The 22,897-nt window shown below is 44.0% G+C and overlaps 1 protein-coding gene across 1 annotated transcript in view; it reads right to left on the reverse strand.

Annotated features, from left to right (window-relative positions):
- LOC143808062 (putative cation-transporting ATPase 13A5) overlaps positions 1 to 22,897 on the reverse strand; it is a 318,077-nt gene that overhangs the window by 169,558 nt on the left and 125,622 nt on the right. The window contains exons 13-14 of the mRNA XM_077290322.1: positions 18,375 to 18,532; positions 5,211 to 5,399 (exon numbers count right to left, since the gene is read on the reverse strand). Of these exons, the coding sequence (XP_077146437.1) occupies positions 5,211 to 5,399; positions 18,375 to 18,532 (347 nt within the window). The remainder of the gene's footprint in view (positions 1 to 5,210; positions 5,400 to 18,374; positions 18,533 to 22,897) is intronic.

Raw genomic sequence — 22,897 nt, forward strand, 5'->3', positions numbered from 1 at the left:
TGCAAATAAGTTAGAGCCTTCAAACTTCAAACAAGAGCAGGATTTATTAACAGATGCATAAATCTTACAAACCAAAAAGTTTTGTTGCTCAGTTAAATTTTTATACATTTTAAACATAAAAGTGTGGGTCAATTATTATTCAACCCCTAGGTTTAATATTTTGTGGAATAACCTTTGTTTGCAATTACAGCTAATAATCGTCTTTTATAAGACCTGATCAGGCCGGCACAGGTCTCTGGGGTTATCTTGGCCCACTCCTCCATGCAGATCTTCTCCAAGTTATCTAGGTTCTTTGGGTGTCTCATGTGGACTTTAATCTTGAGCTCCTTCCACAAGTTTTCAATTGGGTTAAGGTCAGGAGACTGACTAGGCCACTGCAACACCTTGATTTTTTGCCTCTTGAACCAGGCCTTGGTTTTCTTGGCTGTGTGCTTTGGGTCGTTGTCTTGTTGGAAGATGAAATGACGACCCATCTTAAGATCCTTGATGGAGGAGCGGAGGTTCTTGGCCAAAATCTCCAGGTAGGCCGTGCTATCCATCTTCCCATGGATGCGGACCAGATGGCCAGGCCCCTTGGCTGAGAAACAGCCCCACAGCATGATGCTGCCACCACCATGCTTGACTGTAGGGATGGTATTCTTGGGGTCGTATGCAGTGCCATCCAGTCTCCAAACGTCACATGTGTGGTTGGCACCAAAGATCTCGATCTTGGTCTCATCAGACCAGAGAACCTTGAACCAGTCAGTCTCAGAGTCCTCCAAGTGATCATGAGCAAACTGTAGATGAGCCTTGACATGACGCTTTGAAAGTCAAGGTACCTTACGGGCTCATCTGGAACGGAGACCATTGCGGTGGAGTACGTTACTTATGGTATTGACTGAAACCAATGTCCCCACTGCCATGAGATCTTCCCGGAGCTCCTTCCTTGTTGTCCTTGGGTTAGCCTTGACTCTGCGGGCAAGCCTGGCCTCGGCACGGGAGGAAACTTTCAAAGGCTGTCCAGGCCGTGGAAGGCTAACAGTAGTTCCATAAGCCTTCCACTTCTGGATGATGCTCCCAACAGTGGAGACAGGTAGGCCCAACTCCTTGGAAAGGGTTTTGTACCCCTTGCCAGCCTTGTGACCCTCCACGATCTTGTCTCTGATGGCCTTGGAATGCTCCTTTGTCTTTCCCATGTTGACCATGTTTGAGTGCTGTTCACAAGTTTGGGGAGGGTCTGAAATAGTCAGAAAAGGCTGGAAAAAGAGATAATTAATCCAAACATGTGAAGCTCATTGTTCTTTGTGCCTGAACTACTTCTTAATACTTTAGAGGAACCAAACAGAATTCTGGGGGGTTGAGGGGTTGAATAATAAATGACCCTCTGAAAAAACTTTTCCCAATTTAAAAAAAAAATAAACAAAGAAATAACATTCTTTTTTGCTGCAGTGCATTTCACACTTCCAGGCTGATCTACAGTCCAAATGTCACAATGCCAAGTTAATTCCAAATGTGTAAACCTGCTAAATCTGCAGGGGGTTGAATACTACTTGTAGGCACTGTACATAGTGTGAGACAGCAAGGGAGGATTGTTACAGACTATTTAGTGAAATTGTGTGGGGAGACAGCATGGGAAGAGAAAAATGTGAGGGAACACAGAATAGAGACTGGGTATTGTGGGAGGCAGTATGTAGAGGGGTCAGCAGGTGGGTACTTTGTGAGGCCATAGAAAGGAGGGGACAGCATGCCGAGGATGGGAATTGTGATGAAGCAGAGTATAGGACAGTATAGTTGGACACTGTTTGAGAGTACAGAATTAAAATGGAGACCAGTATGGAAAGGTAGAGGGCAGAGTTGAGAGTATGCACCATAAGAGAGACAATATCTGGGTCATATTTTGTGCAGAGAACACAATGATGGCAATTATTTTTCAGGTGCACAGAGTATGACAGATTTTTATTCAGTAGAATTATAATGACACTGCTAAATTTAAGGGTATCATGTGGGATGTGATGCATAAGACTAGAGAAGATAGAAGTCTGCAGAGATAAACTGTGGTTGTGCAAAAGTCATACTGGAGTCTGGACAAGAAGAAAAATATGGGCCTGACCTAATATTACAATTGATGTAGTATGCACTGATATCATAGTCATGTATTGATGGTGGCCTAATGATGTATAGATGCACTGATGGTGTTTCTTGCAATGTATTTCCATACAACAGAGGGTTTTGATGCTGTGTTTCTGAACTAATGGGAGTTATACAAATGTATTTATGCACTGATGGTGATTCTGATGATGAATTTGTGTACTGCTGGTGGTTCTGGTGATGTATTTCTGCACTGATGAGGGTGGTGATGGTGTGTTTTTATATACTGATAGGGGTTATAGTGATGTATTTCTGTACTGCTAGTGGTTCTGATGATGCATTATTGTGCTGTTATTGGTTCTGATTTTTACCACATGTAACAATCCATAACTTGAAAGATTATGTGATACATGGCTATGTTAATAAAGTGTTAAGTAGTCTGATAAGTTAAGGGATTCTATATTTTTATTTATTTTAGGAGCATTACAGGGATTGTCCAAGTTTACGATGTGTCAATAGTCATTCTATGTGACTGCAGACTTCTGATTCCTGACAATATGCAGTGCACGCTGCCAGGATTCATTGGTGCTGGAGGTGAGAGTGGGAGAGTGCAAAACCACAAGTATGGGGAGAGACTTGTCAGTGTCAGGGAGCAGGGCAAAGAGAAACCTTAGGAAAAGGCCTGGGACTAGTCATCCAAAACACATAGCATCTGAAAGTAGGCTTTCTCTGAAATATCACAGTATATCAGATTAAAACATAGAAGGATACAATAAAGTAGACAGTGTCCGATTCATGATTCAGGCAGCAGGTGTCTAATATCAGGGTCACCATAAGAGTTTTCTAGACTAATAAACAGTGTGCTAGGGCAGTAAGAAGAGGATTGGACAGTGGGTGGCGGGGTGGCCGGAGTAGACAATCGTGAGATGAGTATTAGGTTTTTTTGTTATTTTTTTCCTGGCCCTGTTCCAACTTACATACAAATATCTAGTTTGCAATCTCAGGAATGCCTGTACGTGTCCATTTGACACATTATTTATTTATTTTTTGATGACCACAAAAGACTGCTGAAAAACATTTTAAATTGTACTGCATTTTCTAAAGAAATTATTTTTATGTATTTGACATATTGTTTTACATATTGTTTTCAATGGAAGCAGGGCCGTATACAGCGATTCAGATTAGTGGTGTTTATTATTAGTTTTATTTTGTTAATTTTCTTCCTTTTTTTTGTGATCTGATTGCACACGCTGCCACAAATAAGGTCATAAAGACCTTCGTTTGGCATTTGAACATGTCTCTGCATTATTTTTATAGCTGATTTCCCCTGTACCAGTGGCAAGTATATCGATCACACAACACTGGGTACATAATAAATCAAATCTGCCTTCTCTGTGGAGAGTTTGGCTAAGTCAGCCAGCCAGCTCACGAATCCCAAGCTTTACAATATTCTGCAAGCTGCTTACTATGCAGTGATACTTTAAATTTACGTAAACATTTAGGCAAACATTACCATTAGTGGTACCATGAATGGGAGGTCTGAATATCTGATGTCTGCTGTCTTGTCCTCTGTATGACAGCACAGCAAACATGGGCTGTGATCGGTAGTAAGATTATTACCGCCGGTCAGAGAGTTGCAGTTTTCATGCTGTCAGGTGACAGCATGAGCCAGCACCTGTTACCAGTGGTGTCACCAGCGACAGCAGGGGCCACTGATGGGAGTATTTATTAGCCGATGCCTGTATAAGGGGGTCATAAAAGTGGTCTTGTACCTGAAACACGTCCCGGTTAATGGTATGTATATTGTCGCCTTGTAATATTGTTAAACAGTGTATTTATGGTTGTATTTAATATTCTGTATCTAGTGCTGATAATTGTATATTGTTGTTAGGAAAAGTGCAGTACCTTAGTTATGACACTAGATGGGGATACATTTGTAATATATTTATTTAGGAGGAGTCAACCGTGTATAAGATAGAGGGTTTTTCCTGTTTCTAGTTAGAAGGGCCGGGGAGCCCGTACAGGGTGGATGACTCCGTAACGTTCCAAGTAGGAAGCCCAGTCGTCCAGGGGCCAGTAGGCCAGATGTGCGGCAGTGCAACAGGAAAGGACTAGTAGTGTAGAAGGAAAGGGATGCAGTGCAGAAGGAAAGGGACGCAGGTCGCTTCATCATGTGGCAGCTTACTGCATGGGCTGATGCCCTCATGTCCGAAATGGACAGAGGAACTCCTGAAAGTAGTGAAGCTGAACAGGGAGGACGCTGCGATGCTGGATGAGACAGCATGACCCGGGAACCTACTGAAGGTAGTAGGGAAGAGCACAGGGAAAGATAAAGAAGTGAACTGAGTGGACCTCTATTTTGATGCTGTTACTGACATGGACGTGGTACGTATGAAAACAAATAAATCTCTATGTATAAAGTTGGAACCGAACTCTGTCTCTTTATGTACTAAAGTTAAGGAAGAACTTTCTCTGCCACTCAGGGAGGACCCTAAGAACCAGGCAAGTGAGACAGTGAGATTGTGTGTATGAGGTGCGGGTGGCAAAGGTGCACTAAAGCAGACATCTGTGGGTGCCATGACTACGGCCCTGGCTGCTGCTCAAACCTGCGCTATACATTTTTTTTAAATGCTGAAATGACATGGGGTCTGTTCTATTTTTAATAACCAGCACAGGCAAAACTGACAGCTACAGCAGGCGCAGGCTGATGGGAATGGTACAAGTAGTGACCAGGAGGTAAACTTTTTGCAACCAATCACAGCTGCTTGCTAATACTTTCATCTGACAGAGTAGAAACCGTAGCGCTCTGACCAGCAGTAATAATCTTACCACTGATAAGAGCCGCTGGTGTTTCTCTGCATGACAGTGCAGAATACACCCAATACACTCAATGTTCGGGGTGCCGAACCCAAACAGTAACATGCACTTCCTGGAGAAGTCCATTATCGAGGTCCACGCCAGAACAGTAGGTGATTGGTATGGACCCTGAGCAGTAAAGTTTGGGTTCGCCCATCACTAATTATCAATTCTTGCTAATTTTTTACCCTTTGAAATATCATAATGGAGCTCTGTATTGTGTAGAGAATAATGCATACAGCTTGCATCAAGGATCCACTAAAACAGACAAACCAAATTGAACTTACTTTATCAAAACACACAAGATTCAACTGCCCAGCTATATTGATCCGTTGAGGACTAATACAGAAGATGTCCTGTTTTTTCAGCCTTGTTTGACCGCACAGTAGACAAATTGTAATTGATGCAGGAAGGGTTGCGTTAACCACAATAGTTAGCATCAAAAATGACATTAGCACAATGTCATGAACACTGGCCTGGGAAAGCAATACAAGAATTTTTAAAATTACATTATTTGACATATTTTTATTTAATTGCATAATTAAATGCCTCTAATATGTGTATAACACTCTGAATTTGAGCACTTGCATGCAAACAAACCTTTCACAAAGACATCAAACTATCTGGCTTAAGGTACCGTCACACTCAGCGACGCTGCAGCGATATAGACAACGAGCCGATCGCTGAAGCGTCGCTGTTTAGGTCGCTGTAGAGATGTCAAACACAGCAGCTCCAGAACGATGCAGGAGCGATCCTGTGACGTAAGGGCTACTCACTTATCATTCTCACAGGTCATCACAGATCATTAGCTCCATGTAAATCATTGCTGGCATTGTTGCTTTTGCTGTCAAACACGACGATACACGCCGATCTGACAACCAAATAAAGTTCTGGACTTCTAGCTCCGACCAGCGATATCACAGCAGGATCCAGATCGCTGCTGCGTGTCAAACACAACGAGATCGCTATCCAGGATGCTGCAACGTCACGGATCGTTGTCGTTCTCGTTGGAAAGTTGTTTAGTGTGAAGGTACCTTAAGGAAAATAGATGGTACGCGGTGATAACTGGCAGCTTATTTAACCACACACAGCAGTTTCAGACATTGTAAGATACTTATATTGTATAAACAGTCTAAAAATTATCCCTTTTAGGACAGGAAAGATATATATCTTGGTCAGCGTCGGACTGGAGCACCTTGGGCCCACCAGAGAAAATCATTCTTGGGGCCCACTATGTAGCTACATAGAAATAAATACAGGACCACCAATTGTGTGGTAAAACACGCTACTATCAGGGTATAATATAAGTTAATACACGTCTTAATTATGTAGCAGGAGTTGGGGCAGGCCCCCTTATAAAACATAATTAGCCCCCTCATAGAATATAATGTAGCCCCCCATAGAATATAATGCAGCCCTTATATAATATAATGAAGCCCCCCACAGAATATAATGTAGCCCCCTCAAAGTATAAAGCAACCCCCTCATAAGGTACAATGCAGCCCCCTCATATAGTATAATGTAGCCCCCACTCACAGAATATAATGTAGCCCCCACAGAATATAATGCTGACCCCCTCACAGGGTATAATACAGCCCCCTCATAGCATGCAATGCAGCCCCCCTCATAGGGTACAATGCAGCCCACCTCATTAGGTACAATGCAGCCCCCCTCATTAGGTACAATGCAGCCCCCTTATACTGTACAATGCAGCCAGCCTCGTAGGGTACAATGCAGCCCCCCTCATAGGGTACAATGCAGCCCGCCTCAAAGGGTACAATGCAGCCCCCCTCATAGGGTACAATGCACAACCCTTCATAGGGTACAATGCACCCCCCTCATAGGGTATAATGCAACCAGAACTCACTAATATATATATATTAGTGATGAGCGAGTATACTCATTGCTCGGGTTTTCCCGAGCACGCTCGGGTGGCCTCCGAGTATTTGTGACTGCTCTGAGATTTCGTTTTTGGTGACGCAGCTGCATGATTTACAGCTGCTAGCCAGCCTGAGTACATGTGGGGGTTGCCTGGTTGCTAGGGAATCCCCACATGTATTCAGCCTGTCTAGCAGCCGTAAATCATGCAGCTGCGTCAACAAAAACTAAATCTCCGAGCACTCACAAATACTCAGAGACCAACCGAGCGTGATTGGGAGCAACGAGTATACACACTCATCACTAATATACTGTGTATATATATATATATATATATATATATACACAATACTTTCCTCTCGCTCTCGTTGCCACGCTGATTCCGGCTCTTCTCCGGTGTCAAGAGCTGCGCTGCCGTCTGCCTGGCACACAGCGGGTACGCTATGAAGTGACATCACGCACTTGCTGTGTCAGTGTCAGAGGGGAATAATGGGAGAGGGAGCATCATCTGACACTCTCTCCTCCTTTATTGCTTTCAACTGTATTGGCATCTATGATGCCGATACAGTTGAATGCGGCACTCACTGGGGGGCGGCGCTGGTACCGGGCATCCCTGACTTACTGCTCCATAGTGGCCGCGTTGGCTGCGGGAGTGGGGGCCCTGGTCTGCAGACCCTGATAGCTAGCAGTGTTAGCTGGCTGCTGATAACAATGCCTGTTATTATAGTGAAATTAATATTCACCCCTCTCCACACCCATGGGGGCGTGGGGAATATTCATTTCTTTTTAGCAGCGGGGCCGCAACAGCTGGCTTCTGCCTCCTGTCACCCGCTGCTGCACCACTGGCACCGGGGGCCCCCATAGCAGCTGTGTGGTGTGCTGCTATTAGCGACATGCCACTGGCTGGGGACCCAAGGTAGCTGCTGTCCCTGTATGCCAACAGGTGTCAGTGCCAGGTGTCAGTCGCACGGTGCAGAGATGAGTTCACCGCAGTAAAATTCTCACGGTGAAATTCTCCCGGTGAACTTGCCTCTTCACCTTGCGACTTTCTCACGGTGCTAGCGGAGATCTCACCGAGGTCACCGCAGTTCATCCCAGCTGGGAACCGAGCCTCAGTGACGTCACCGCTAGTCACTGAGGCTGCACTCGCAGCAGCTCATTCACCAGTGTTTTTCAGCGTGGACGGTTGCATCTGGGCACCGTCCAGGTTCCAAACTAATTATCCCCCAGACATGGATTACGGCATGGGACACAACAACGGAGAGGTGAGGGATATAGTTGTTTTATTACTTTTGGTTTATTACAGGAGAAAGAGAGCTTTGGTGGAATTAGGCGAGGTTGTAAGTATGGTTTAATTGAGATAATTAAAGGAATCTGTGTCATTCTTTCAATTAAGGGTACCGTCACACATTGAAATTTTCATCGCTGCGACGGCACGATTCGTGACGTCGCAGCGTCGTATAATCATCGCTCCAGCGTCGTAGACTGCGGTCACACGTTGCAATCACGGCGCTGGAGCGATGCCGAAGTCCCCGGGTAACCAGGGTAAACATCGGGTAACTAAGCGCAGGGCCGCGCTTAGTAACCCGATGTTTACCCTGGTTACCAGCGTAAACGTAAAAAAACAAACCGTACATACTCACCCGTCGGTGTCCTTCAGGTCCCTTGCCGTCTGCTTCCTGCTCTGAGTGCAGCCGTACACTGAGAGCAGAGCGCAGCACCGCTGCGCTCTGCTCTCACTTTCCGGCCGGCACTCAGAGCAGGAAGCAGACGGCAAGGGACCTGAAGGACACCGACGGGTGAGTATGTACGGTTTGTTTTTTTACGTTTACGCTTGTAACCAGGGTAAACATCGGGTTACTAAGCGCGGCCCTGCGCTTAGTTACCCGATGTTTACCCTGGTTACAAGCGAAGACATCGCTGGATCGCTGTCACACACAACGATCCAGCGATGTCAGCGGGTGATCAAGCGACGAAAGAAAGTTCCAAACGATGTGCTACGACGTACGATTCTCAGCAGGGTGTCTGATCGCAGTAGCGTGTCAGACACAGCGATATCGTAACGATATCGCTAGAACGTCACGAATCGTAACGTCGTAGCGATGGAAATTTCAATGTGTGACGGTACCCTAAAGGACTTTATTCTTACTGCCTGTGTTTTCTTACAATGTGACTATGGGGTTAGTAATGGGGGTGTCTTATTGACGCCTCTCCATTACTAACCTCGGGGCTTGATGTCACTGGACAATACAAAGGTGACATCATCCCCACAAATATGAACTCCACTTGCCACTGTTACAGGGCAAGTGGGAAGAGCCGGGCCAAGCACAAGAATGGGCAAATCTAATAGATACGCCTTTTCTGGACATCTGCAGGCTTCTATTTTTAGGCTGCGGGGCCATATCCATGGCCCCTTACCAGCCTGAGAATACCAGCCCCCAGCTGGTTGCCAAAAATGGGAGGGACCACACCATTTTTTTTTCAATTATTTATTTAAATAATTAAAAAATACAGCTTGGGGACCCCTCTATTCTTGGTAACTAGCCTTGATGAAGCTGACAGCTGAGGGTTGCAGCCCCCAGCTGTGAGTTTTGCCTGGCTGGTATCAAAAATAGGGGGGAACCCACGCACGTTTTTTTTTTAAATTATTTATTTACAGCACAGGAGCGGCAGATGAATACTCCCATCATCCACTCCTGCTCTCACTGTTATTAGCGGAAGCAGGCGTCAGATGATAGGAGCAGTTGTCCCATCAGCTGACACCAGTGACCGGAGGTAAACTTTATACCTCCAATCACAGCTGAGCGCTCCCGCTGTTATTTGGCAGCGTGGGAACCGCGGCTCTCTGACTGGCGGGGAGGATTTCACTGCTGATCAGAAGCAGTGTTTTCCGTGCTGTCATGCATATGACAGCGTGTTAAACCCTGTATTGTCTGGCCCCCCATTCAAGTGAATGGGGTTCGGGTCCACTCTGCTGGATGACAGGCTGCATGGACGCACCATGCAGCCTGCCGTCTAGAGGTAGCAGAGCAGAGTGTGAGGTCACATCCAGCTCTCCTTGAATTTTCTGCAGCAAATACGCTGCAAGAAAATTCATTTGCAGCATTTTTTCACCATCCATTCAAGTCAATGGGTGAAAAACGCTGAAAAAAAGTGACATGCTCTATGCAAAAAAAATGATGCAAAGCACAAAATCCTGATGACAAACAAAACCAATGTGTGTGCATGAGATTTGTGAAATCTCATAGGCTTTGCTGGTACTGAAAAAATCAGCTGAAAATTAGCATTAAAAAAACACAGCAAAAAAATGCAGCAAAAATGCCCAGTGTGAACCTACCCTAGTAGTCTTTTTTACCTATTGAAAGCAATATGTAGTGCAAACAAAAACGCTGCAAAAATGCAGTAAAAACGCAATGTGTGAACTTAGCCTTACGGTGTTTACTGATCGAGTTAACAGTTTTTAGCTGACAGAGCTGACTTTTTAAATTTTTTAAACATCTCTATTTTCAATGGCATACAAGGGGGATGATTTGAACTTTAAGGGTGCGTGTCCACGTTCAGGATGGCCGGCGGTATCGTCGGAGCGGCTAAGCCGCTCGGCGCTAAGCCCCGCCCCCTTCTGGGACGCGATCATGCCGGATGTGTTAACTTTACACATCCGGGATCATCGCACACCTCGCATAGGGCCCTGTGATATTCCTTGCGGCAACGCAGCGTCGCTGCAAGGAACACGGACATGCTGCGATCTGAAAAGACGCGCCGCATGTCCGGAGTCGCAGGGCCGCCGCGTGCGTGTTTCCACGCATAGTGGACACGGGATTTCAAAACATCCCCTCCACTATGCTGGAACATCTGGACGCTGCGTGTTTGACGCTGCGGCCCCACACAGCGTCAAACACGCAGCGTTAACTGACCGTGGACACATACCCTAAGGTAGTTTTAAAAACTTTTTCTTACTTTTCACTGTTAGTTATTGCCCTTAGGAGACTTAAAGATGCGATTGTCTGATCGCCCGTGCTATATACAGTGATGCCAAAGCATCGCTGTATATTGCAGAAATCACAGTCTCCTGTGGGGTTTCACAGGTTCTCCATGACAGGCACAGGGGTCATCAGCTGAATCCTTGCTGCCATGGCAACCTATCAACAACCCGCGATCACATAACGGGTGCTCTGATGGGCAAAAGAATGATGCGCACGCATGTCAGTGCCGCAAGTTAAATGTCGCTGTCAGACAGTGGCATTTAACATGTGCCATACATGTAAGGCGGATGTCGTGAAGGCATCAAATGCCTCAGGGCCCCCTTCCCCACTGTGTCACCTAACTTTCTGAGGGCCCCCTTCCCCACTGTGTCACCTAATTATCTGAGGGCCCCCTTCCCCACTGTGTCACCTAATTATTTGAGGGCCCTCTTCCACACTAAGTCACCTAATTTCCCGAGGGCCCCGTTCCCCACTGTGTCAGCTAATTTCTTGAGGGCCCCCTTCTGCACTGTGTCACCTAATTCCTGAGGGCCCCCTTCTGCACTGTGTCACCTAATTCCTGAGGGCCCCCTTCTGCACTGTCACCTAATTTCCTGAGGGCCCCCTTCCCCACTGTGTCAACTAATTTCCTGAGGGCCCCATTCCCCACTGTCAGCTAATTTCCTGAGGGCCCCATTCCCCACTGTCAGCTAATTTCCTGAGGGCCCCATTCCCCACTGTCGGCTAATTTCCTGAGGGCCCCCTTTTCCAGAGGTGAAACGGTGGGAGAGGGGGCCCACAGTAAATTAAAAGTGAAACAGTGGGGTCCACAGGAAATTAGGTGACACAGTGGTGGAGGGGGCCCTCAGCAAATTAGAAATTTTCCATGGGGGATCCCCACCTTGTGTCACCTCTAGATTGCATGGGAGCCCCATCCCCTAACTGCCTGAGTGGCTGGAGGACTATGCTGCAGGCTGCCTGCAGGCATCATATAGTTTACTTACAATCACACTGCTGCACTCATCAGAAGTATCCCTCAGCTCCTCTATGATATGCTGGGTGTGGCTTAGGCAGGACAGCCAACCAATCGCAGCACAGCTCATTGCCTAAGCTGTGCTGTGAGGTCACACAAAGAAAACTAATGCTGATTGGCTGCATGTCAGCCAATCAGCATTAGACCACCTCGGTCCACAGAAGAAGAGCTGGAGACACAGGCAAGAAACAGATCAGATGCCTGCGGATCAGCTGTTGCGTGAGTCAGTGCGTGTGTGTCAGCTGTGCCTGTGACTGTGCTGGCTGAAGTCAGGACGGCACTCTGCACACGCACACACGCTGCACACACACACATGCTGCGCACCGCTGTTTGCACATCTTCAATAGAAGCCGGCAGTGGTAGCAGGTGATGTGAAAGAGCTGCAGTGCAGCTGCATTTCACATCATTTGTACAGCCTGCTGCGGCTACTTGCCAGTGCCGGCTATAGAATAAAGTGTGCAGGGTAGTGCAGGCACGAATGACGGAGGCAGGAGCTGGGGTTGGGGGCGGGGCCCACCGGAGGATTCTCCGGTGTCCCGGTGCCCCAGTCCGACCCTGATCTTGGTACAGTGTTAGCCATTAGATAGAAACATATTTAGAATTGAGAGTCCTCCGTGGTTGATATCTTTAAATGGCTAACTGAAAGTTATTTTCAGTTAGCCATTAAAAGGTATCAACCACTGAAGAATATTTTTCCCTTTTAGGAGGCAGATGCATGCATTGGTGTTGTTTATAAAGCGGCAGTGTATACAGAAGAAGGCACATGGCATTTTCACAAAGTTAGGTGCAAAAATGATCCCTGTTTTGGGAGTATCAATAGCTTAGCACTTTGCTAAGTAAAGAAACAATATCATAAAATGGTGTTCCTGCCTTTGTCATTAAAACTGTTATACTGTTAGTGAAAGTCGCTAGCACCCCCCCAAGATCGGACAAGCTTGGCAATGTGATCTGATTGATGAAGGGTATTATGGGGATGCCAAAATCTGTGCCTGACACCAACAGCATTCTGACTGAGCTTTCATCTTTTGTTCACATGTGGGTTAGACTGGCTAACCAACTAGAAAACTTTATACAGCTGCTACTAAGAAAATTAGAATATCATCATAAAGTAAATTTATTTCAGTCCTTCAATACAAAAGGTGAAACTCTTATATTATATAGAGTGATCTATTTCAAGTGTTTATTTCTGGTAATGTTGAGGATTATGGCTTACAGCCAATGAAAACTCAAAAGTAATTATCTCAGTAAATTACAATACTTTATCACACCAGCTTCAAAAATGATTCTAAAATTTGAAATGTTGACCTACTGAAATGTATGTTCAGTAAATGCACTCAATCCTTGGTTGGGGTTACTTTTGCATCAATTACTGCATCAATGCGGCATGGCATGGAGGCGATCTCCTGCCTGCCTGTGACACTGCTGAGGTGTTATGGAAGCCCAGGTTGCTTTGATAGCAGCCTTCAGCTCATTTGCATTGCTGGGTCTGGTGTCTCTCATTTCCTCTTGACAATACCCCATAGATTCTCTATGGGGTTAAGGTCAGGAGAGTTTGCTGGCCAATCAATCACAGTGATGCTGTTGTTTTTAAACCAGGTATTGGAACTTTAGGCAGTGTGGACAGGTGACTAGTCTTGCTGTAGAATTAAATTTCCATCTGCAGAAAGCTTGTCAGCAGAGGGAATCATGAAGTGCTCTAAAATTTCCTGGTAGATGGCTGTGCTGACTTTGTTCTTGAGAAAAACACAGTGAACCTACACCAGAAGATGACATGGCTCCCCAAACCAGCACTGATTGTGGAAACTTCACACTAGACCTTAAGCAGCTTGGATTGTGTGCCTCTCCACTCTTCCAAATGAAATGCAAAATTTACTTGCATTTGAAAACAACACCACTGAGTAACAGTCCAGTTCTTTTTCTCCTTGGCACAGGTTAGACGCCTCTTGCCTTGTCTATTGGTCATAAGTGGCTTGACACAAGGAATGCAACAGGTGTAGCCCATTATACGTCTGTGTGTTGTGGTTCTTGAATCAATGACTCCAGCAGCAGTCCATGCCTTGTGAATCTCCCCAAATTTTTGAATTGCCTTTTCTTAACAATTCTTTCAAGGCAGCGGTTATCCCGGTTGCTTGTGCACATTTTTCTATTACACTCTTTCCTTCCACTCAACTTCCCATTAATATGCTTGGATACAGCACTCTGTGAACAGACAGCTTCTTAGCAATGACCTTTTTTGGCTTATACTTCTTGTGGAATGTGTCAGTAACTTCCCTCTGGACATCTGTCAAGTCATCAGTCATGCCCATGATTGAAGTATACTGAAACAGACTAAGGGACCTTTTTAAATGCTTAGGCTGGGGTCACACTAGCGTAGGCTACGGACGAATGCTATGCGAGAAAACATAGCATAAAACTCAGACCACTGTTAACCTATGGGGCAGCTCCCATCACTGTTTTTTTTCTCGGGCGTATTCAGAGCATGCTGCAATTGTATGCATCTATTGCCCGAGTCTCTCCAATGCAAGTCTATGGGTGCGAGAAAAAAAATCGAACACCACACGGACCATCAGTGTGACTTGCGAGAAATACGCACACATTTTTCTCATTTCAGCCCATTGAGCCATTAACCCTTTTCTGCCATCGGATGTACTTTCCCGTCCATGTGACCTGGGACTTAATTCCCATGGATGGGAAAGTACGTCATAAGCGATTAGCCGCACTCACGGGGGGAGCGCGGTTGATCATGGCCGGGTGTCAGCTGATTATCACAGATGACACCCGGCACTATGTGCCAGGAGTGGTCAAAGACCGCTTCCGGCACATTAATCCCTGGAACACTGCAATCAAATAAGATCACAGTGTTCCACTGCCATAGGGAAGCATCCCGCAAGGAGGGGGCTCCCTGCATGCTTCCCTGAGACCCTCAGAACAACGTGATGTGATTGCGTTGTTCCGAGGGTCTCCTCCATTCTCCTTGCTGCAGGCCCCAGATCCAAGATGGCCGTGGGGTCCTTCCGAGTTCTGCAGGGAGGTGGCTTGTCAGCGCCCGCTGAGAGCAGGCGCCGGCAAGCCTCCTGCACTGCCTGTCAGATCGCTGATCTGACACAGTGCTGTCCAAAGTGTCAGATCAGCGATCTGACCCTACATAGTGATGTCCCACCATGGGACAATGTAAAAAAGTAAAAAAAATAAAGTTAACATGTGTAAAAATATATTTTTTTAAATTCCTAAGGAAAAAAATATTGTTCCAATAAATATATTTCTTTGTGTAAAAAAAATGCAAAAAAACAATAAAAGTATACATATTTAGTATCGCCGTATCCGTAACGACCGACCTATAAAACTGTCCCACTAGTTAACCCCTTCAGTGAACACCGTAGAAAAAAAAGGAGGAAAAAACCAATGCTTTATCAGCATACCGCCAAACAAAGATTGGGTTAGGGTTTGGATTATGTTTACGGTAGGGATTAGGGTTGGGATTAGGGTTAGGAGTGTGTCAGGGTTAGGGGTGTGGTTAGGGTTATGGTTAGGGGTGGGATTAGGGTTAGGGGTGTGCTGGGGTTAGTGGTATGATTGGGTTACAGGTATGGTTAGGGTTGGAATTAGGGTTAGGGGCGTGTTCGGGTTAGGGGTGTGGTTATGGTTAGGGTTGGGATTAGGGTTAGGGATGTGCTGGGGTTAGGGCTGGAGTTAGAATTGGGGGGTTTCCACTGTTTAGGCACATTAGGGGCTCTCCAAACATGACTTGGCAACCGATCTCAATTCCAGCCAATTCTGCGTTGAAAAAGTAAAACAGTGCTCCTTCCCTTCCGAGCTCTGCTGTGCGCCCAAACAGTGGTTTACCCCCACATATGGGGTATTAGCATACTCAGGAGAAATTGGATAACAACTTTTGGGGTCCAATTTCTCCTGTCAGCCTTGGGAAAATAAAAATTTAGGGGCTAAAAATCATTTTTGTGGGAAAAAAATGATTTTTTATTTTCACTGTCCTGCGTTATAAACTGTAGTGAAGCACTTTGGGGTTCAAAGTTCTCACAACACATCTAGATAAGTTCATTTTGGGTATAGTTTCCAATATGGGGTCACTTATGGGGAGTTTCTACTGTTTAGATACATCAGGGGCTCTGCAAACGCAACGTGACTCCTGCAGACCACTCCATCTAAGTCTGCATTTCAAACGGCGGTCATTCCTTTCCGAGCTCTGCCATGCACCCAAACAATGGTTTCTCCCAACATTTGGGGTATCAGCATACTCAGGACAAATTGGACAACAACTTTTGAGGTCCAATTTCTCCTATTACCCTTGAGAAAATACAAAACTGGGGACTAAAATATCATTTTTGTGGGAAAAAAAGGATTTTTTATTTTCACGGCTGTGCGTTATAAACTGCAGTGAAGCACTTGGGGGTTCAAAGTTCTCTATCTAGATAAGTTCCTTGGTGGTCTCGTTTCCAATATGGGGTAACTTATGGGGGGTTTCTACTGTATAGGTACATCAGGGGCTCTGCAAACGCAACGTGACTCCTACAGACCATTCCATCTAAGTCTGCATTCCAAACGGCACTCCTTCCCTTCCAAGCTCTGCCATGAGCCCAAACGGTGGTTCCCCCCCACATATGGTGTATCAGCATACTCAGGACAAATTGGACAACAACTTTTGGGGTCTAATTTTTGCTGTTACCCCTGAGAAAATACAAAACTGGGGGCTAAAAAATCTTTTTTGTGGAAAAAAATATTTTTCATTTTCACGGCTCTGCGTTATAAACTGTAGTGAAATACTTGGGGGTTCAAAGTTCCCTTCCGAGCTCTGCCATGCACCCAAACAGTGGTTTACCCCCACATCAGGGGCTCTCCAAACGCGACATGGCTTCCGATCTCAATTCCAGTCAATTTTGCATTGAAAAGTCAAACGGCGCTCCTTCCCTTCCGAGCTCTGCCATGCACTCAAACAGTGGCTTACCCTCACATATAAGGTATCAGCGTACTCAAGACAAATGATACAACAATTTTTGTGGTCCAATTTCTCTTGTTACCCTTGGGAAAATAAAAAATTGGGGGCAAAAATATCATTTTTGTGAAAAAATATGATTTTTTTTCTGCTCTACATTATAAACTTCTCTGAAGCACTTGGGGGTTCAAAGTGCTCACCACACATTTAGTTAAGTTCCTTAGGGAGTCTACTTTCCACAATGGTGTCTCTTGTGGGGGTTTCCACTGTTTAGGCACATCAGGGGCTCTCCAAACCTGACATGGCGTCCGATCTCATTTCCAGTCAATTTTGCATTGAAAAGTCAAATGGTGCTCCTTCCATTCCGAGCTCTGCCATGCACCCAAACAGTGGTTTACCCCCACATATGGGTTATCAGCGTACTCAAGACAAATTGCACAACAACTTTTGGTGTCCAATTTCTCCTGTTACCCTTGATAAAATAAAACCAATTGGGTCTGAAATAATTTTGGGGTGAAAAAAATTTACATTTTAATTTTTTTTAAACATTCCAAAAATTCCTGTGAAGCACCTGAAGGGTTAATAAACTTCTTGAATGTGGTTTTGAGCGCCTTGAGGGGTGCAGTTTTTATGAATGGTGTCACTTTTGGGTATTTTCTTTCATATAGATCCCTCAAAGTGACTTTAAATGGGATGTAGTCCCTAAAGAAAAATGGTGTTGTAAAAATGAGAAATTGCTGGTCAAATTTTAACCCTCATAACTTCCTAATAAAAAAAATGCTGGTTCAAAAATTGTGCTGATGTAAAGTAGACTTGTGGGAAATTTTATTTATTAAGTATTTTGTGTAACATATCTCTGTGATTTAAGGGCATAAAAATTCAAATTTGGAAAATTGCTAAATTTTAAAAATTTTTGACAATTTTCCGTTTTTTTTTTCATAAATAAACGCAATTAATATCGAGGAAATTTTACCACTAACATGAAGTACAATATGTCACAAGAAAACAGTGTCAGAATCACCAGGATGCATGCAAGTGTTTCAGAGTTATAACCTCATAAATGGTCAAAATTGTAAAAATTGGCCTGGTCATTAACATGCAAACCACCCTTGGGGGTTAAGGACTTAAATTTAATGAGGAAAAGCAGTGAGAAATGTAAAGCCATATGCATGTCATGCGGATGTCATATGGATACATAGGTGTGAGAAAATTGCATCATCGCTTTGTAAACGCATTACATTCGGATGACCATACGGAGAACACTTGTGCGACTTTCGGTAGGGAGACTTGGACTGATTTTCCATACATTTAGTGTGACCCTGGCCTTAGGAAGCCTTTGAAGGTGTTTTTTGTTAATTATTCTAATTTACTGAGATAATGTTTTTTGGGTTTTCATTTGCTGTAAGCCACAATCATCAACATTAACAGAAATAAACACTTGAAATAGATCACTATGTTTTTAATGACGCTATATAATATATGAGTTTCACTTATTATATTGAAGAACTGAAATAAATTAACATTTTGATGATATTCTAATTTTGCGAGAAACACCTGTAGATATAAACAAATTTGCACTACACCAATAAGAAATACTGTCATACTGTTTTTATGTATCATAGTAACTTACCCCATTCTTCATGTGCACAGCTACAGTGTAGAAAACTCCAAATATAGCAACAGCCACAAGTACCATGAGAAATTTAATGGCCTCTCTATGCAGTTTAACACTTATTGGTTTGTTATATAGAATGGCTCTTACAAGATCTCCCTTTGCGGTATTGAAACCTAAACAATACAAAAATATTATAAAAAATATTTGCATATCAAAGTCCAATTAACCTTTTCTTTCCTTAATAACGGTGAATTTATTAAAAATGTTCACAAATGCAGAATTAACTTATTACTTTTTGACAACAATGCACTTTTGCTTTTGTACTTAGTTACAGCAGGGTTTTTTCACACTTTTTTTGTAGGTTTTATATGTTTTGTGGCCAGTGTGAACATACGTTTAACTTCTGAATGTGTACCAACTCAAGTTAAAGGGAACCTGTCACCCCCCCCAGGCGTTTGTAACTAAAAGAGCCACCTTTTGCAGCACTGATGCTGCATTCTGACAAGGTGGCTCTTTTTGTTTGGGTCCCTGGCACTGCTGAAATAATCGTTTTTGAAATTTGTCCCTCATACCTCGAAATCGCCATGGAGGCAGGTCTTTCCCCCCTAATCCAGACACCTCCCAGCCGTCACTCATGGCCTCTGCACGCAGGGCGCCGCCTCATCTTCCTTTATTAGCGTTCCCGGCGCCTGCTCTGTAAGTTCAAAGGGCAGCGCAACTGCGCATGCCTGAAAAAAAAATAACAGTGCAGGCGCGGGAACGCTAATTAAGGAAGAGGAGGCGGCGCCCGGCGTGCAAAGGCCCTGAGTGACGGCTGGGAGGTGTCTGGATTAGGGGGAAAGACCTGCCTCCCTGGCGATTTCGAGGTATGAGGGACAAATTTCAAAAACTATTATTTCAGCAGTGCCAGGGATTCGAATTAAAAGAGCCACTTGTCAGAATGCAGCATTAGTGCTGCACAAAGTGGCTCTTTTAGTTACAAACGCCTGGGGGGGAGGTGACAGGTTCCCTTTAAGCTCAATTTTTGTGTTTTTTTTTTTTGTATTGTGTGCAAGCCGGGGTGTGGCCTTACCCTCTCCTGAGCTGGAAATTGTATATAAGGCTTCCCCAGCCCCAGTCTGGTGTTTCATTGGTTGGGCACAGTCCTTCGCCTGCCCTTATTCACACTGAGATCAACATTGACACATGGTAAGGTTATTAGACAGTGTAGGACTGTCCCGATCAGAGTTACCTTGATGTTGTGGGATGGCTTTTGTGCTACTTTTTTTTAATTAAAAAACAGTACTACTAAAAACTCTGTGATATTTAAATGCATTTTTGCTTTTTTACTTAGTTACGCAGGGTTTTTGCTCACTTTTTTTTGTAAGTTTTATAACAATGTACTTAGTAAAGTATCAAAATAAGCTCAAAACTTGTGCTTAGTAGCTGAATAGATTTTTGTAAGAGAAATTGAAATAACAGATGAAATATCAAATAATGACAAGAAAGTATAGGATACACAAAATCAAATGTACTCTTTTGAATTAAAGAATATCTTAAAGTTTTGCTGAACCCCTTCATGACCCAGCCTATTTTGGCCTTAATGACCTGGCCGTTTTTTGCAATTCTGACCAGTGTCCATTTATGAGGTAATAACTCAGGAACGCTTCAACGGATTCTAGCGATTCTGAGATAGTTTTTTCATGACATATTTGGCTTCATGTTAGTGGTAAATTTAGGTCGATAATTTCTGAGTTTATTTGTGAAAAAAAAAGGAAATTTGGGGAAAATTTTGAAAATTTCGCAATTTTCACATTTTGAATTTTTATTCTGTTAAAGCAGAGAGTTATGTGACACAAAATAGTTAATAAATAACATTTCCCACATGTCTACTTTACATCAGCACAATTTTGGAAACAATTTTTTTTTTTGCTAGGAAGTTATAAGGGTTAAAATTTGACCAGTGATTTCTCATTTTTACAACAAAATTTACAAAACCATTTTTTTTAGGGACCACCTCACATTTGAAGTCAGTTTGAGGGTTCTATATGGCTGAAAATACCCAAAAATGACACCATTCTAAAAACTGCACCCCTCAAGGTGCTCAAAACAAAATTCAAGAAGTTTATTAACCCTTCAGGTGTTTCACAGCAGCAGAAGCAACATGGAAGTAAAAAATGAACATTTAACTTTTTAGTCACAAAAATGATCTTTTAGCAACAATTTTTTTATTTTCCCAAGGGTAAAAGGAGAAACTGGACCCCGAAAGTTGTTGTCCAATTTGTCCTAAGTACTCTGATACCTCATATGTGGGGGTAAACCACTGTTTGGGCGCACGGCAGGGCTCGGAAGGGAAGGAGCCCCATTTGACTTTTTGAATGAAAAATTGGCTCCAATCTTTAGCGGACCCCATGTCGAGTTTGGAGAGCCCCTGTGTGCCTAAACATTGGAGCTCCCCCACAAGTGACCCCATTTTGGAAACGAGACCCCCCAAGGAACTTATCTAGATGCATAGTGAGCACTTTAAAAACCCAGGTGCTTCACAAATTGATCCGTAAAAATGAAAAAGTACTTTTTTTTCACAAAAAAATTATTTTATCCTCAATTTTTTCATTTTCACATGGGCAACAGGATAAAATGGATCCTAAAACTTGTTGGACAATTTCTCCTGAGTACACCGATACCTCACATGTGGGGTTAAACCACTGTTTGGGCACATGGTAAGGCTCGGAAGGGAAGGAGCGCCATTTGACTTTTTGAATGAAATATTATCTCCATCGCTAGCGGACACCATGTCACGTTTGGAGAGCCCCTGTGTGCCTAAACATTAGAGCTCCCCCACAATTGACCCCATTTGGAAACTAGACCCCCCAAGGAACTTATCTAGAAGCATAGTGAGCACTTTAAACCCTCAGGTGCTTCACAAATTGATCCGTAAAAATGAAAAACTACTTTTTTTCACAAAAAATTTCTTTTAGCCTCAATTTTTTCATTTTCACATGGGCAACAGGATAAAATGGATCCTAACATTTGTTGGGCAATTTCTCCTGAGTACGCCGATACCTCATATGTGGGGGTAAACCACTGTTTAGGTGCACGGCAAGGCTCGGAAGGGAAGGCGCGCCATTTGACTTTTTGAACGGAAAATTAGCTCCAATCTTTAGCGGACACCATGTCGCGTTTGGAGAGCCCCTGTGTGCCTAAACATTGGAGCTCCCCTACAGGTGACCCCATTTTGGAATCATGACTCCCCAAGGAACTTATCTAGATGCATAGTGAGCACTTAAAACCCCCAGGTGCTTCACAGAAGTTTATAATGCAGAGCCATGAAAATAAAAAATTATTTTTCTTTCCTCAAAAATGATTTTTAGCCTGGAATTTTTTATTTTCCCAAGGGTAATAGGAGAAATTGGACCCCAAATGTTGTTGTCCAGTTTGTTCTGAATACGATGATACCCCATATGTGGGGGTAAACCACTGTTTGGGCACACGGCAGGTCTCGGAAGGGAAGGCACGCCATTTGGCTTTTTGAATGGAAAATTAGCTCCAATCATTAGCGGACACCATGTCGCATTTGGAGAGCCCCTGTGTGCCTAAACATTGGAGCTCCCCCACAAGTGACCCCATTTTGGAAACTAGACCTCCCAAGGAACTAATCTAGATGTGTAGTGAGCACTTTGAACCCCCAAGTGCTTCACAGAAGTTTATAAGGCAGAGCCATGAAAATAAAAAATAATTTTTCTTTTCTCAAAAATGATTTTTTAGCCCACAATTTTTTATTTTCTCAAGGATAACAGGAAAAATTGGACCCCAAAAGTTGTTTTCCAGTTTATCCTGAGTATGCTGATACCCCATATGTGGGGGGAAACCACTGTTTGGGCACATGCCGGGGCTCGGAAGGGAAGTAGTGACGTTTTGAAATGCAGACTTTGATGGAATGCTCTGCGGGCGTCACGTTGCGTTTGCAGAGCCCCTGATGTGCCTAAACAGTAGGAACTTCCCACAAGTGACCCCATTTTGGAAACTAGACCCCAAAGGGAACTTATCTAGATGTGTGGTGAGCACTTTGAACCCCCAAGTGCTTCACATAAGTTTATAACGAAGAGCCGTGAAAATAATAAATGTGTTTTCTTTCCTCAAAAATATTTTTTTAGCCCAGAATTTTTTAATTTTCCCAAGGGTAACAGGAGAAATTTGACCCGAAAAGTTGTTGTCCAGTTTCTCCTGAGTACGATGATACCCCATATGTGGGTGTAAACCACTGTTTGGGCACATGCCGGGGCTCGGAAGGGAAGTAGTGACGTTTTGGAATGCAGACTTTGATGGAATGGTCTGCGGGCATCATGTTACGTTTGCAGAGCCCCTGATGTGCCTAAACAGTAGAAACCCCCCACAAGTGACCCCATTTTGGAAACTAGATCCCCCAAGGAACTTATCTAGATGTGTGGTGAGCACGTTCAACCCCCAAATGCTTCACAGAAGTTTACAACGCAGAGCCGTGAAAATTAAAAATCATTTTTCTTTCCTCAAAAGAGATGTTTTAGCAAGCAATTTTTTAT

The sequence above is a fragment of the Ranitomeya variabilis genome, chromosome 2 (assembly GCF_051348905.1).
Source record: "Ranitomeya variabilis isolate aRanVar5 chromosome 2, aRanVar5.hap1, whole genome shotgun sequence".
Classification (NCBI taxonomy): Eukaryota; Metazoa; Chordata; class Amphibia; order Anura; family Dendrobatidae; genus Ranitomeya; species Ranitomeya variabilis.